The 14,687-nt window shown below is 35.6% G+C and overlaps 1 protein-coding gene across 1 annotated transcript in view; it reads left to right on the top strand.

The window, feature by feature from the left end:
- LOC145991869 (uncharacterized) overlaps nt 1–14,687 on the top strand; it is a 58,607-nt gene that overhangs the window by 29,244 nt on the left and 14,676 nt on the right. The window contains exons 5-7 of the mRNA XM_083127905.1: nt 8,487–8,504; nt 8,901–8,936; nt 12,433–12,606. Coding sequence (XP_082984031.1) covers nt 8,487–8,504; nt 8,901–8,936; nt 12,433–12,606 — 228 coding nt within the window. The remainder of the gene's footprint in view (nt 1–8,486; nt 8,505–8,900; nt 8,937–12,432; nt 12,607–14,687) is intronic.

Below are 14,687 nucleotides of genomic sequence, written 5' to 3'. Positions count from 1 at the left end.
CTGCCATAAATCATCTATGCCCTTTGTGACTACTGGGAGTCTCTTAAAATTATGTCGGGCCTGTCTGTGTAATTCATCAACAATAATTTGTCTAGACATAATATGTAAACAAGAATATTGCAACTATGGGGTGTTCAGCAGCTGATACTGCAGGATTTTCTAAATATAATTTGTCTCCAATATGTATTTTAAATTCCAAAGAGCCATCATCTTCAAATATGCTGTTTCCAATGTATTGGGGTCTGTAAAATCCTGTAACTCTACACTGGTGATTTTCACTTTGTTATCAGCATTTGTTATTGATAATGTAGGGTAGTGGTGTGCCTGTGGTTGAAGCCAATATTTGATCTTGATTGGTCTCAATGTGCCCCCAACAAAAAATTGGTAATAAAATTGTGCAGGGGACAGCATATATATTTTGCCACCCGATGTAAATGGAGAATCATATTCTTTGTTGGGGATGCTGTACAATTCAAGAATTACTGTATGTTTAGGATTTTCAATTATGCCTGTTATTTCTTTTTCTGCTGTGAGCAATCTGCTTGTTACAGATTCAAGGTGCTCATTGATGGTCCTAACAACATCATCATGGCCTGGCTTTATTTTTATGTCCACAGCAAGTCTCTTGTATTGTTGCACAATTTCTTGTAGCTGGGTGGCAAAAACAGACAGAGCATTTGCTTGATTGGATTCCATGGTCCCTAGCTGTTGCTTGATATTAGCTACAATTTGTTGCAAATTTTCAACAACTGCCAATTTTGAATTTTGAGCTGTAAGATCATGGACCTGTCTTCTGATATCCTCAAACAGGGCATGCAGTTCATTAATATGTTGATTGGTTGGAAGAGTGGCCACTGTCTGTGTGAGATGTTTGATCTCTGTTTGGATATTTTTGATATCTTCTGATTTCAATATCCTATTCACTGCCCTCTTAATATTTTTAAGTTCCTGTGATGTAGGCAGATTTGATACTGTATTTTGTAAAAATTCAAGTGCCAATTTCACATTGTTTAATTCAGAAGCATCAGCCACATTTTGCATAGCATCTTGGAGCAGGGCTATATCAGCCTGAGTGGGTGTGGATTGTTGTAAAATTTCAAGTTTTGTTTGGATATCATCTATCAAGTGATGAAAATGAGACAGTTCAGATTCAGTGTTGAGGTTTTCAAGCTTTGTGATTTGTTGCTGGACACTGACAAGGGTATCTACAATCCCAGGCAATCGGGATTGTAGTACATTTGCCAAATCACTTTGCACTGCTGCTATTGTACCTTCAAGATGGGTTATGGAACTTTGAATTTTTCCAAAATCTTCATATGTTTCAAGTTGCAGCTTAATATTTGCAACACTCCGAGTTATTGCATTCAAAGCATCAGAAGATGGCAAATTGTTCATAAAATTTTCAAGTGTCTCAATTTTTTCTTTAACCTCGGCTATGGCATTGTTCAGAGGGTCCAGATTAGGTATTTGGAGTGACTGAATCTGTTCTTTTAGAGTGGAAATCACTAGATCAAAATCTTCTTGTGATTTTATGCTTTTGACAATTGTTTGGAGCTGTGTCTGGACATTATTTATCTGCTCTTCCAATTGTTGTTTCAATTGCTCAGAGTTGTTAGCCTGGGTCTTAAATTTGGCTTGAAGAGCTGCTACAGCTTCTTCCAAACTTTGAAAATTATCCAATGTGGCCAGGTCAGTATATTTTTGAAGCAGCAATTTGAGTTCAGAATCAATTTTAAGAAGAGGGTCCATGCATTGTGATTGCAAATTTGTAATTTCTAATTGAAGACTGGCATTGAGTGTGGTTTGTAAAGCTTGTAAATCACTTCTTAATTTCTTGACTCTAACATCAAGCATCAAAATCTCATCACTGTGATCTTCATGTCTTGTATGGCCAAAAATATCATTAGGCATTTTTGATTTAGTAGTTATTTATTATTGAATATCTGATTCTTAATTCTATAAAAAAGGGTATAAGCTTATCATAAGATCCAGGGACCTCAATATATAAGCAGTCACCAGCAGAAACAGTATAAACAGTGCCAGAAACCATGTTTGAGTGCTTAATTCTATAAATATTTCTCCCTACTGAAATTTTAACATCACCCTCAGGGGTTGTAATAAATTGCAATTGCCCACCTACAGGTAATTGGTAATGATTTAAATTATTGTTAAATATGTACAATGTTTTGCCTGTTTCATCATCAATATCTGTAAATATGCTGTTCAGATGAATAATTAAGAAACCACTCAGTTTAGACATTATATCAGAAGAGGGTTGTGGTGTTGGCAGGTCCATAATACCTTGTTTTTTAAACCCAAATAAGTTCATAGGCATGTTTATTTATTTCAAATCATGCTCTGTAATTGGGCATTGATTCCCATTTTTCAAATCACAATGACCCCATGGTAAAGTATGTATGCCACATGATAAAATGCATCTCTTATCATCATGTGGGTCCAGAGCAACTTTTCTTACAATATTTGTAGTCAATAAGTGATCCACACTCTGAATTCTGGATTCTGATGTTTTGGTGGTGCTACATAATTTGAGGCAATTTTTGTAATCCTCAAATTCAAGCTCTTTTTCAACAGTAACTCTGCCAATGCCCTTGGCTTTTTTGACAACAGCATTACATGTTTCAAAACTATACATCTTGGCACTTAACCCAGCAAATTCCACAATAACATCACCAAGTGTCTCATCTTTTAACTTGACAGGCACTTTTTTGTTGTGGGGTTGAATCCTTTTATGTTCACTGGTATCAAAATATTCAAGCAATTCAGGCTGTGCAATATCTTGATAAACATTTTCTGTTTGAATATCAAGAACAAAACTATCCGTGTCCATGTACATCAATTTTACACGATCCTTATAAAAAGGTTTCAACACATCATAATACAATTTTAACATATGTAATTTGGCCAATTCCAATATCACAGCCCCTACATAAATAGGTTTATCAAACTTAATCTTTGTTTTTTTCATGTTGAAAAGTGCCATATTTTCATCATAAATTCTTCTATAATTGAAATTAGGCTTTGCAACCAATTTTTTGCTCAGGCTGTGGTCAGTAATTATTTTAACATCGGTATGTTTTCTGACATTTTCAATTGTTTTGCCATATACAGAATTTACCATCAATTTAAACAAGGCCTTATCAAATTGGCTCTTTGCAGATGTTCGAAGCTCTGTGTTTGTATCAATGTATGGTTTCAACCATCTTGAGTGCCTGAATCTCAAAACTTTTCTAATTTTGGTCACTTGGACACCATGTTTCATCAGGAACTGGAGGTTCTTGTAATATATGACACAACCCTGTTTTGGCTCCAGTGTCATCATGAGCTTCTTCTGTTTAGAGCCAGGTGAGCACTGAACCTCAGGAATTGGGGGCAGATCAGAAAATTTGTTATGTAAATCATCAGGAATTGTCAGATCAACCTCTAAGAATAGGCCATACTCACTGTCATCAAAGTTCTGAAGATCCTCAATATTGAAATTTTCAACCCACTCAAGCCCTGCATATGGCAGTTTATCCATCATAGCGTGACCATAGAGGCTGTTTGCATCTACATACAGTATATAATTTGATGGCCGTGCTGGATTATAATCAGGAATATATTTGTTATTTGCTCTGGCATATCTCTGAGAACATTGCACCATCCCTCCTCTTATACATTCCTCCATAAACAGATACATGTTCTGATCTTGGATCAGATCCAATGGCATTTTGGTGTTTAAAAACATTGCAGCCCATGCTAGGCCCGGGGCACTGTAAAAATATATTGGGTCCAGTTCATAATTTTGCATTGATGATTTTCTGAATGCCTGCAATATATCAGCTAAGAGGGTCACATCAAGTTTCAAATATGCCATGTGATAATCACCAAATGTCTGACATTTTAAATTGTTCCACATCAACTGGGCATGGTGATAATCATCATCAGTGATTCCAGATGCTCTGATTTTGCTGTAAAACTCATGTTGTGGAGGCAGGGAACACTCATCAAATTTAGAAAAATCTGTAACATAATCATAAGGATATACACCCTTCCGCCTAATTAATTTCAGATCCTGATTTGGAAACAATGCACATGTGATTTTGAATTGATCATCAGATAATTGAGTGGCCAGTGTAGCCAGGCTAGCAGATAAAATTCTGTAGGAATCAAGAAATCTTATGTGAATAGGAACACCATTAACTTTAATTATTTTGCTAATAGCAATATATTTCTCATCATTTTCAGCTAAAATATTTAAATTCTGCTTGTCAAACCCCTCATATCTGATCAGATGATGAAAATCATAATTGGATGCTCCATGGCAAAATATGGGGACAAATTTTGGTCTCTTGATCTTAATATTACAGCTATTACACAGGGCCTGTTTATATTTACCATCTGTATGAGAATGGTGTTTCACCTTGATATTTGTATCTGAAAATTCAGAACCACATACCGGGCATTTTTCTGCATTGTTGAAATCTTCAATCTGTTTCTCTGTTAAAGGCAACATGGGTTTTGATTTTAATAAGATGTTAGATGCTATGTCATGGCACTCATTTTCTATTCTATGTGCAAATTTTTTGATGGCATCTGGCCCCATGTATGAATCTTTTTTACTAACAACACCATCCTGTACAACTACATAATAAAAGCTGGAAGGTTCATGTAGCTGGTATGGTGTAATTGAAGATTCTTCAGGATCTGGGCTACAAAATGCAAGAGGTTTGAGATTTGATTCAAAATCACAGACAATATATGCTGGGTGTTCCAACAAGGCTTCAAATTTTTGAATTTGCAATTTTCACTTGGATTGGGCATCACCATATGAACAGGTTTATAGTTGCCACAGTATTTTAAATGCTCAATTAACTTATTTTTTGCAATTTCTGCATTTACTTCCCGAACCCCCTTCACCATTTTTTGACCATCAAATACAGTTAAGCATCTTCTGCACAACTTGAATATTGTATTGGATTTGTCTAGTTGTGTTCTCACTAAAGCTTCAAGATTATGTATCAGAGTGTAATGATATGTGCCATCCCCTTCAATTAAGAGCAAATCAATCGGGACAGCAGAATCATCATCAATTGTACTGATTCTGAGAGGTTCTATCAAGCAATTATCACGACCAGTGGAACAAATAAATACATTAATAGATAATTGTCTACCATTCATATCCCGGGCCTTTTTTTCAAATTTATCAATATTCTGAACAGACATTGGATATTCTAAACCCTCCATTGCATCGTCAAAATCATGTTCATGTTGTTTGTAATAATTTATTCTCTGAGGATTCCTTGAAACTGGGTACAAAACAGCTAATATACACCACAAAAAGCATTTCTGGTCGGTATTTTCAATATTGACCACGGCTCTTTTGTTTTTAATATTGTCAGGTAATGGCAGATATGTAGATCCTTGTAATGGGCTGAATTCAGAAATATTAATATATAACTTGTGTGGAGAGCCGCATAGGCTCCATCCAGACTCTTTTGCTGCAAATTCAGAGTGTTTAATATTCAATTGTTCTATCAAACTGCTTATTATTGTGTCTGAATTTGCATTTGAATATACCGGTACAGTTTCTGTTATGTGGGGCTGTGTAAATTTTGTGCCATTTGGTTTCTTATATTGTGTAAATAATTTGAGGGACAGCTTATAAGAGCCATTTTGTGCATTTAGAATTGCCTGCAGATCAGGTTTTTTACTGTTCAAAAAATTGTTAATACCACATCTTGGCTCTGATACAAACCGATAATCCCTAAGTTGGGCATTAAAACTGCTATGGATAGGTGCATAGCATAGCTGCTTTGCAGGTCCAGCATTAACAGGTGCTTCATGCTTTCTTTTCAGACCAGATGTAGATGGTTGTGGGGGCAATGTTGATGACTGTACAGAACAAGTATCTTTATGTGTATATGTGAAGTATTGCATGCTGTATTTTCTATTGCATTTGGGGCATATTTTAGTGGGGGTTCTGCATTTGTCTGGGTCACAAATCTTTTGGTGTCTGGCCCAATTAGAGCTAAATATATTCTTATTGCATTGGTCACAATATTTTTGATTCGGCATTTTTGTTGTTGGTTTATTATATATATTTCCTGGGGTTCAATTCAAAACTCTATGCTGGATAAAAATATCAGTTGGGTTCAGCACTGTACTTTGTGTGTGTGTGTATGTGTGTGTGTGTATGTGTGTTAATATTTTTGGCTTTGGTATTTATATAAAATTTCTTGGGGTTCAAATCAAATCTCTATGCTTATCTTATGACAGGTTGTAAGGCCAATAGCCCACAAGTGGAAAAAAAAAAAAAAAAAATATTCATTCACACTGACCTTCCGCAAATACCTGCACAGACATGCGTGTCTAGAATGGCAATGACCTGGCACTGGTATTGATTTTTGTATAACAAGCTGGGACAGATATAGGCCTGACCCTAAATATGAGTGGATTACAACAAATATCAGATTTTATATTGTTCAATATGAATAATTATATATATTTAAACCAAACAGGCCTGTAAGTATGAGAAGCACTGTAAAAACACATCTGTTCTCCTCAACCACTCTCACAATACTGGCTGATGCAATATTTGCACGCAGAGCTTCAATGCTCGGGAATTTCTGTAAGTACTGGCGCTGAGGAGAAACATGCAAAATCAATACTACCGTCTCGGGAATTGTACACACTGACACAGAGGAGAAACATGCAAACATATAATATAAAAAATAAGAGAGTCACGGAGCAATTCTAGAGGGTCTCTGCATATTGCATTGTTTTAATATTGGATATGCAAGTTGAGGCTGGGGTCCAATTAAACTTAAATTGGAAGTAAATATGTGTGTATATGAGTGTGTATGTGTATATATGTGTGTGTGTATATAGCTTTTTGGCCTAATTTCAGGTGTAGCCAAAAAAATATCAATTTTTGACAAGTTTATGGACAAAAATCTGGCTGATGCAACTTTTGTAAGTATGGGCAAATAAATCTGAGGGGGCTCTTCCTTTCCGAGAAATTCCCGAGGGCATTTTTTACAAAAATCTTGGATTAGGCAGGGTTCCACACTTGAGCAAAAAGCTCATATGGGCATGTTGAGCTTGTTTTAAGTATAGCCAAACCTGCTTGAGAGGAGCTCTTCCTTTCCTGAGTTTATAATATTGTAAATACAACTACTGACGTAAATATTGCATTTTCAATTTAGTGTCGCTATTGAATTAGTTTATGCAAAACATCCAACTAATTATCTTGAAACGGTTATTAATTACACATGTTTATTATTAAGTAAATAGACAATAATATTTTGAATATTTGTACCTTATTAGAGCCCATACACACATAAAGTTACTTTCTAAACTTTTCAAATTAGCAAACTTATACGCTTAATCCCCTTCATCCAATATAACATGCAGACATTTTATCCCATCTTTAATATGATTGCGCCCACAACGTGGCCGAAGGTCACGCATGCGAGCGTACAACACGTCGAAAGTTCGCAAGTATGTATGTACGTATACATACCGATTTGTTATAAAATTAAGGTTACAACAGTACCTAGGAGATTATACGTAACGACTTCCCCATAAGAATTTTCATATGGAGAAGCTAATCTAACCATGCTGCCATTACATGAATGCGTTTCCTCATTTTCATCATCACTGTGGTTTCCATGGATATTTGCAAGTTGACAGGAAGTCCCCCCACATGGGTTTAGCACCATAACACATGTTACATCCCCTCCATACTTTATGAGGAGGAAAGGCCGGATTTATGTATATGGAACCTTACCTGTGTTGATGTGATATGAAAGTGCCGAAATTATTCAGAAATATTTACATTGTGTAATTTCCATATTCAACAAAGAAAATAATCAAGAATGTAAGTTTACTACATTCGCTATTTACCGTCACATTTCTGCCACTTTTGGCTAATCGCAACGATGAGGATGAGATGATATTGATAAATGGACACTCACTTAGAACACCTATACCCACGTCGGAGCTCGAACCCGGGAACTTTGGTGGTTAGATTGAAAGTCGACCACTTTACACCCTTGGCAACCGAGTCGGCATAAGAAGCTGACAATTGCAAAAGTTAGATAATGTAAACTAATAGTTAGACAAAAATCTTATGTACTGACAAAAGCGACTTACAATTTTGGAATTAAATATATCTGAAATAATTCTTAGGTAAGAACAGAATTAGAGACACTTTCTTCATCTAAGGTTTATAGATTTCCTACAATGTTTGTATCTTAAGAGCCACAAGAGAAAAACAATATTTTAATTCATCTGATGCACAATAACAGTAAAATATAGAGTTGTTAATAATGCAAGAGTAAATCCTTGATATAAATTTCGATCAATCACATGAACTTCTTACAATAGATATATAATGACCTTGTAAGGATATAAATATTTGAATGCAAAAAGATAATTCAGACTCAGGTGTAAAAACTCACTGCTTACTTCTTTTCAATTTTCAGGACGGAGAAAAGATACAGGTACACAATTATTTTTAATCATTACAGAATTTTGAAGTATGCTTCTTTGAAGTAATGCCACACATTTTTTCTACTATTAAGAGCAAATTAACCAGAAGAGGGAGACTTCATATTGTATTAGCAATGATAACAATTTTTCCAACAACATTCAAGCCAATTTATAAAAGCAAATACGTTAAATACCTAAACTTTATTGCATCAACGTCAAAACTTTTAAGTTAAGTACGTATTTACATATGTTTATAAGAATTCCATGTTCTTATTTTAATTCAAAGTCTCGTATTATTTTTTATTTAAAAAAATGCTTCAAATAGCTAATCAGAAATGTAATGTTGACTTCTAATTCTCTACGAGTTTGTTGCAAAGTAACATTTTAAATGGTAATCTCTTTTCCAGGCGTACTGACTCCTAAGTTGAATGAAGCTGTTTTAGGTGAGATAAAAATGTGGATTTCCTTAATTTCTATAATTCATATTAACATTAAGATACATCAGTACATTATAAGGCAAGTGCATTCTATACTAGTGTTCACGAAGTTAGGCGTCACGGCTGTAGTGCGATGTTGCCACATGTCGGAAAAGGAAAGCAAGCGAAGGTCAACGATCGCTTCTTCCCGCGCACAATATGGTAACGTTTATCATACAGCGCTGCGTAGGCGAAGCGTCAACATTCTTTCCAAAGCATGCAGTCGGGTGAAGCTGACCGCAAGATTCGTAGTTAGCTCTGTGTTTGCACTACACGGATATTTAAAAAAATCTCAGTTGAAGTAATGAAATCGTGTAGAGAAATTCTCTTTTTGGTATGTCTGTTGCTTACTGTGTCATAAAATATGATAATGATTCTTGCTTTGTAGTTTACCTAATGCTATAAACCGCCTTCGAAGCCATTATACCATGGGGTGGAGAGAGTTAGCTAATCAGAAAAAGCCTATTGAGCTCTAATTGGAAATACCGTAGTTAAGTGCCTTTCCATTATGGCACCATCGTAAATATGGAGTAAAATAAAATTAAACAATCTTACTCCCTCTACTATCTATGATATAAATTTTCAATCAAAATAATTAATAATATTAGTAAATACTGTTATAAACATGCTAGAAAATCAGTTTATATAACATAAGGGATTTTATGATCTCATAGTAAATTACGAGGCATTGATTGTATATTCAAAAGTTTATGTTTCATAACGGATTACTTCACGTGAGACCTGAAGAATAATTCGATTAAAGAGTAAAATTTTAGGATATAAAGGTTTTTAAAATATGTATAAGCACGGAAAAATGGAAAACGGGATTCTACTATTCCGAGAATAATAAATAAGATACAAAGACTTCAAGCATGATTCTTCTCTGCATATAATTTCTGAATTAAAGCAATTTCTGATATTGTCATAAGTCAAAGCAGACTAAAAAATATGCAATTTAAAATTTTACTACCTGCAATACATAGAACAGAACATTTTCGTAAGTATGTATATATGACTTGACCTATACTTTATCCCGGGAATCTCTGGAGCAGGGCCGCCCTAACGATAAAGAAGGAGAGAAACCAAATGAGTGAAGCGAAGAAGTATACGCTGTTGTAAAAAATCACTTTAGAGAATGCTATGGCGCCCTATGAAATTTATGGGGCCCTACTAAATCAATATTGTTTTCAGTTTGCCAAAATTTGAATATAATTTTTTTTTGGCTCGCTTCGCTCGCAATTTAATTGTTTTCTGCAATTACCAGAGAGCGGAGTAAGACCAACTATGTACTTCAGAGTTTTACTGCTCAACAGTATTTTTTTCTTTTGGTTTGTTATGAGGCGGATGATTTGATTATGTAATGTATTTGAATAATAGCTATGCTTACATATACACACACGCACATCGATGCAATAAAACTAAAACAGTGAGATAAAATAAGGTTTTTCTTTCCCAACTGAACTTTCATCAAGGCTTTTGCCCCTCCTAATCAGAGGGTCTGCGCATGCCTATGACTTGACCTAGTGACGTGGTACTTTTTCAACTGCTAGTTTTCACCTCACACGACACTCGTTACCATACTTGTTGGAAGACTTTTGTTACCACAAGGCATTGCGCAGAGCAAGCTCAAAAGATGGACGAGTGATTTGAGGAAGAGGAAAAACGTTGTATACTCAACATGTTTTTATTGATCTGGGATATAACAGTTGGGCTGAAAAGTTCGTAGGCTAACATAGTAAAAAATATTTTTTTGACAAAATTCGATTTTATTATTCAATATAGTTGCCTTCGAGGGCGATACAACGATTATAGCGGTCATACAATTTTTCGATGCCATTTTTATAGTACGATTTCTCTTTAGCCTCAAAATAGGCCTCAGTTTCGGCGATTACCTCTTCATCAGTGCTAAATTTCTTTCCAGCGAGCATTCTTTTAAGGTCTGCAAAAAGGAAAAAGTCACTGGGGGCCAGATCTGGAGAATATGGTGGATGGGGAAGCAATTCGTAGTCTAATTCATATAATTTTGCCATCGTTTTCATTGATTTGTGACACGGTGCATTGTCTTGATGAAACAGCACTTTTTTCTTCTTCAAATGGGGCCGTTTTTTCGTGATTTCATCCTTTAAATGTAATAATCGCTGTTGATGGTCTGGCCCTTTTTGAGGTAATCGATGAATATAATACCATGCGCATCCCAGAATACTGATGCCATAACCTTGCCAGCCGACTGTTGCGTCTTTCCACGCTTTGGATTCGGTTCATCACGTGCAGTCCACTCGGCTGACTGTCGATTGGTCTCTGGAGTGTAGTTATGGAGCCATGTTTCATCCATTGTAATATATCGACGGAAAAATTCGTGTTTATTACGGTTGAATATCGCTAAACATTGCTCCGAATCATCAAAACGTTGTTGCTTTTGATCGATTGTGAGCACGCGCGGCACCCATTTTGCACACAGCTTTCGCATGTTCAAATATTCATGCACAATATGTCCAACACGTTCCTTTGATATTTTTAAAGTCTCAGCTATCTCGATCAACTTCACTTTACGATCATTTAAAATTATTTTGTGGACTTTTTGATGTTTTCGTAGGTAACAGCCTCTTTGGGGCGTCCACTGCGTGCATCGTCTTCGATGCTCATTTCGCCTCGTTTAAATTTAGCAAACCACTTCTCAACGGTTGATTTTCCTGGGGCAGAGCCGAATAATGTTTATCAAGCCAAGCCTTGGCTTCAATAGTATTTTTTTTCGCCAAAAAGCAATGCTTTATTAACACACGAAATTCTTTTTTATCCATTTTTTCACAATAACAAAAGCTGCTTCACTCACAATGCTAACTATATCTCACGAACTAATTATCCGGCAGCTGTGAAATTTATACACGTATCTTTTGAAGGTTAGTACTAAGTAAAAATCACATGGATTTAATTCTAGTAACGCCATCTATGAATCAGCCTACGAACTTTTCAGCCCAACTGTTATTATATATTAAAACCTGAGAATCGCATGAGTCATTAATAAAAATTGTTCAACTAAATATGTCAAACATTTAATACACTTGTAATAATAAAGATTTTCATTGTCGGCTAATCACATTGTCATGTATAAATTTCATTGCTATGGATAAATCCCTAGTTGAAATATTAATAAACACGAATGCACCGCATTTGTGATACTTTTTCATATCGAGCAACGAACAAAACAATCGTACAACCCTAACTATTCTATGGTACAACTAACACTCAAAAACCACAGACAAAAACCAATTTTCCTTGCCAAACTGACTTTCTTCGCTTGACCAAATGTTCGTTCTAATTGGTTGAGACCACAGCATCTATCAGTCAGTCTGGTGGCCACCATTTCCAACAAGGTAGCCAGCCTAGCGACAACTAGGGTCATTCCAGTAGGAAATAAAGTTCCTTGTGATTGAGCCTTTAAACTGAACGATTGTTTCCTTTTCAGACAACAGAGACCCGATATGCAAATTGCCATTAGAGAGAGGCGACTGCAGAGCTCGCATATACTTCTGGGGCTATGATGTTGCACAGGGAACATGTGTGGACTTCGTATATGGCGGTTGCGGGGGAAACGACAATCGATTTGACACCAAGGAGGAGTGCTTAAGAAGATGTTCAGGTAAATTAAATATAAAGTTGGATTCAGTCATATATTAATATCGGTTTGAGTTTCTTAAAGTTCATTTTATGCACAGAAAGGCTAATCAGGACTGGTCGTACAGCTTAAAGTTGGATCCGAACCAGCATGTGCCTTCTCCAGGTACTGAACCCGGGACCTCTTGACCACTGGTTTTTAAGTGTGTTACTTAGAAGTGCTGTTTATATATATATATATATATATGTGTGTGTGTGTGTGTGTGTGTGTGTGTTGATTGATTGATTGATTGATTTGTTGTTTTAAGTCCACTTTATGCACAGTAAGGCTAATTGGGACTGGACCTACAGTTTAAAGTAGGATCCGAACCACTTGTGCCTCCACTGGGAATCGAACCCGGGACCCCTTAATTACAAGGTGACGACACTACCGCTTCACCATCGTTCACCATCGGGGAGGCCCTGTACATGGCCGTAGGCAGGGAAAAATTTCGGGGGGGGGGGGGGGGGTTCATTCATAATTGTTCCCATGGGCGTCGCCAGAAATTTGAATAATAGAAATAATAACAACAATTGTACAATAATAATTAAAATTTCATAATAATAAAACAATTTTATTCCATAATAATAATACTAATAATAATTATTATTATATCCTTGAGGGGGCTTACTCAATCCAGCAGATGAGTGAATATCCAGCACAAGTTTCTTTTTGTTTTTTTTACGTTTCATACAGTATGTACTGAAATGCACAATTATTATACTTCGTCATTAAACTTTAGATAACTTCAAGAGAAAAGCTTTAAAAGTTAGATGGAAAGTTTAGTCATAAAGTTTTTGTTGTTTGACTTTAAAACTAAATTTTTGGAATTAAGAAAAGTGTGGAACCAGTTATTCTTTTTAAAAACTTAGCCTGGTGCATAGATTGTAACCTCAATCGCGAACGTAATGCGCTACAAAACTGGAGATCCTAGGTTTGAACTCCTATCAAGGGGGATTTTCGACTTTATCAAACAGGGAATTTAAAAGCTGGAATGGGAATTTTGGGACAATCATAAGGGAATCTTCAGTCTATATTCCTTGGAACACTGGAAAGATGACAGCAGAAGTGATAATGGAGGGGTCGCGGGTGGGCTACGATTCTGAGAATAAATCCTGTTTCACTCAAGTTTCAGAATTCCAAATGTATGAAAATTCTAGCTCGATCGTTTCAACATTATCTCCATGTATTTTTGTGATGCTTCGAAAAAAAAATTGAGAATTTGTTACAGATTTTGGTTTCTGAACTTCCATTAATCCAACATGTCAGAAGTTTCGGGGGGTTTGAACCCTAGAAACCCCCCTCTAAATACGGCCATGGCCCTGTATGTATGTATGTATATATAAATTACTTTTCCAAATACTTTACGTAGAATATGGCTAAAATATTAAGAAAAATCTAATTCAAAGAAGGAAGAACTAATAATGAAATGGATGGAATGTGATGTTTAGTGCCTACCAGATGGCAGAGTGGTAACCTTGGTACTTTGTAATGAAGAGGATACCTGTGGCGGAACACAGTGTTTCGGGTCTGATTTTAAAATAAAGCTCCAGTCCCAATGAATTTATCTGTGTATAAAAAAGACTTAAATGAAAAGAATCACAAAAAAAACCTCAAAGGAATATGATGTTGCAGATTTCAGAATGCTAAAGATTATAAGGTACAGAAAATATATTCAAAATAGGTCAACTAAAGGATGATTGTAGAGAATACCAAGCTAGTTAACGATATAATTTTAGGCAGGCAAGAGACAGAAAGAAATAGAGGGATGAAGAGAGTAGAATGTCTATGGTATAAAATATTTCTTAGGTACACCTTATTGTAAAATTACGAAAGACACCACACATTAGATTCAAGATTCATAAATATTTTGTAGCATCACTTAGTGTACTTTCTAAATACACACCTGCACATTCAAATGCATATGGCATCAAGTCATGTAATTCAATATTAATATGCAATAAGATTATTAGAATGTCTGTGAAGAATTATGTGCAAATTGATGTTGTCACCATCTTATGATGAAAGCAAACACAATATCCATATTGTAAAAGCAATCACTAGCA

Source organism: Lepisma saccharinum, chromosome 8, assembly GCF_977018435.1.
Source record: "Lepisma saccharinum chromosome 8, izLepSacc3.1, whole genome shotgun sequence".
Lineage (NCBI taxonomy): Eukaryota > Metazoa > Arthropoda > Insecta > Zygentoma > Lepismatidae > Lepisma > Lepisma saccharinum.
This window is presented reverse-complemented; position numbering and strand designations above follow the sequence as displayed.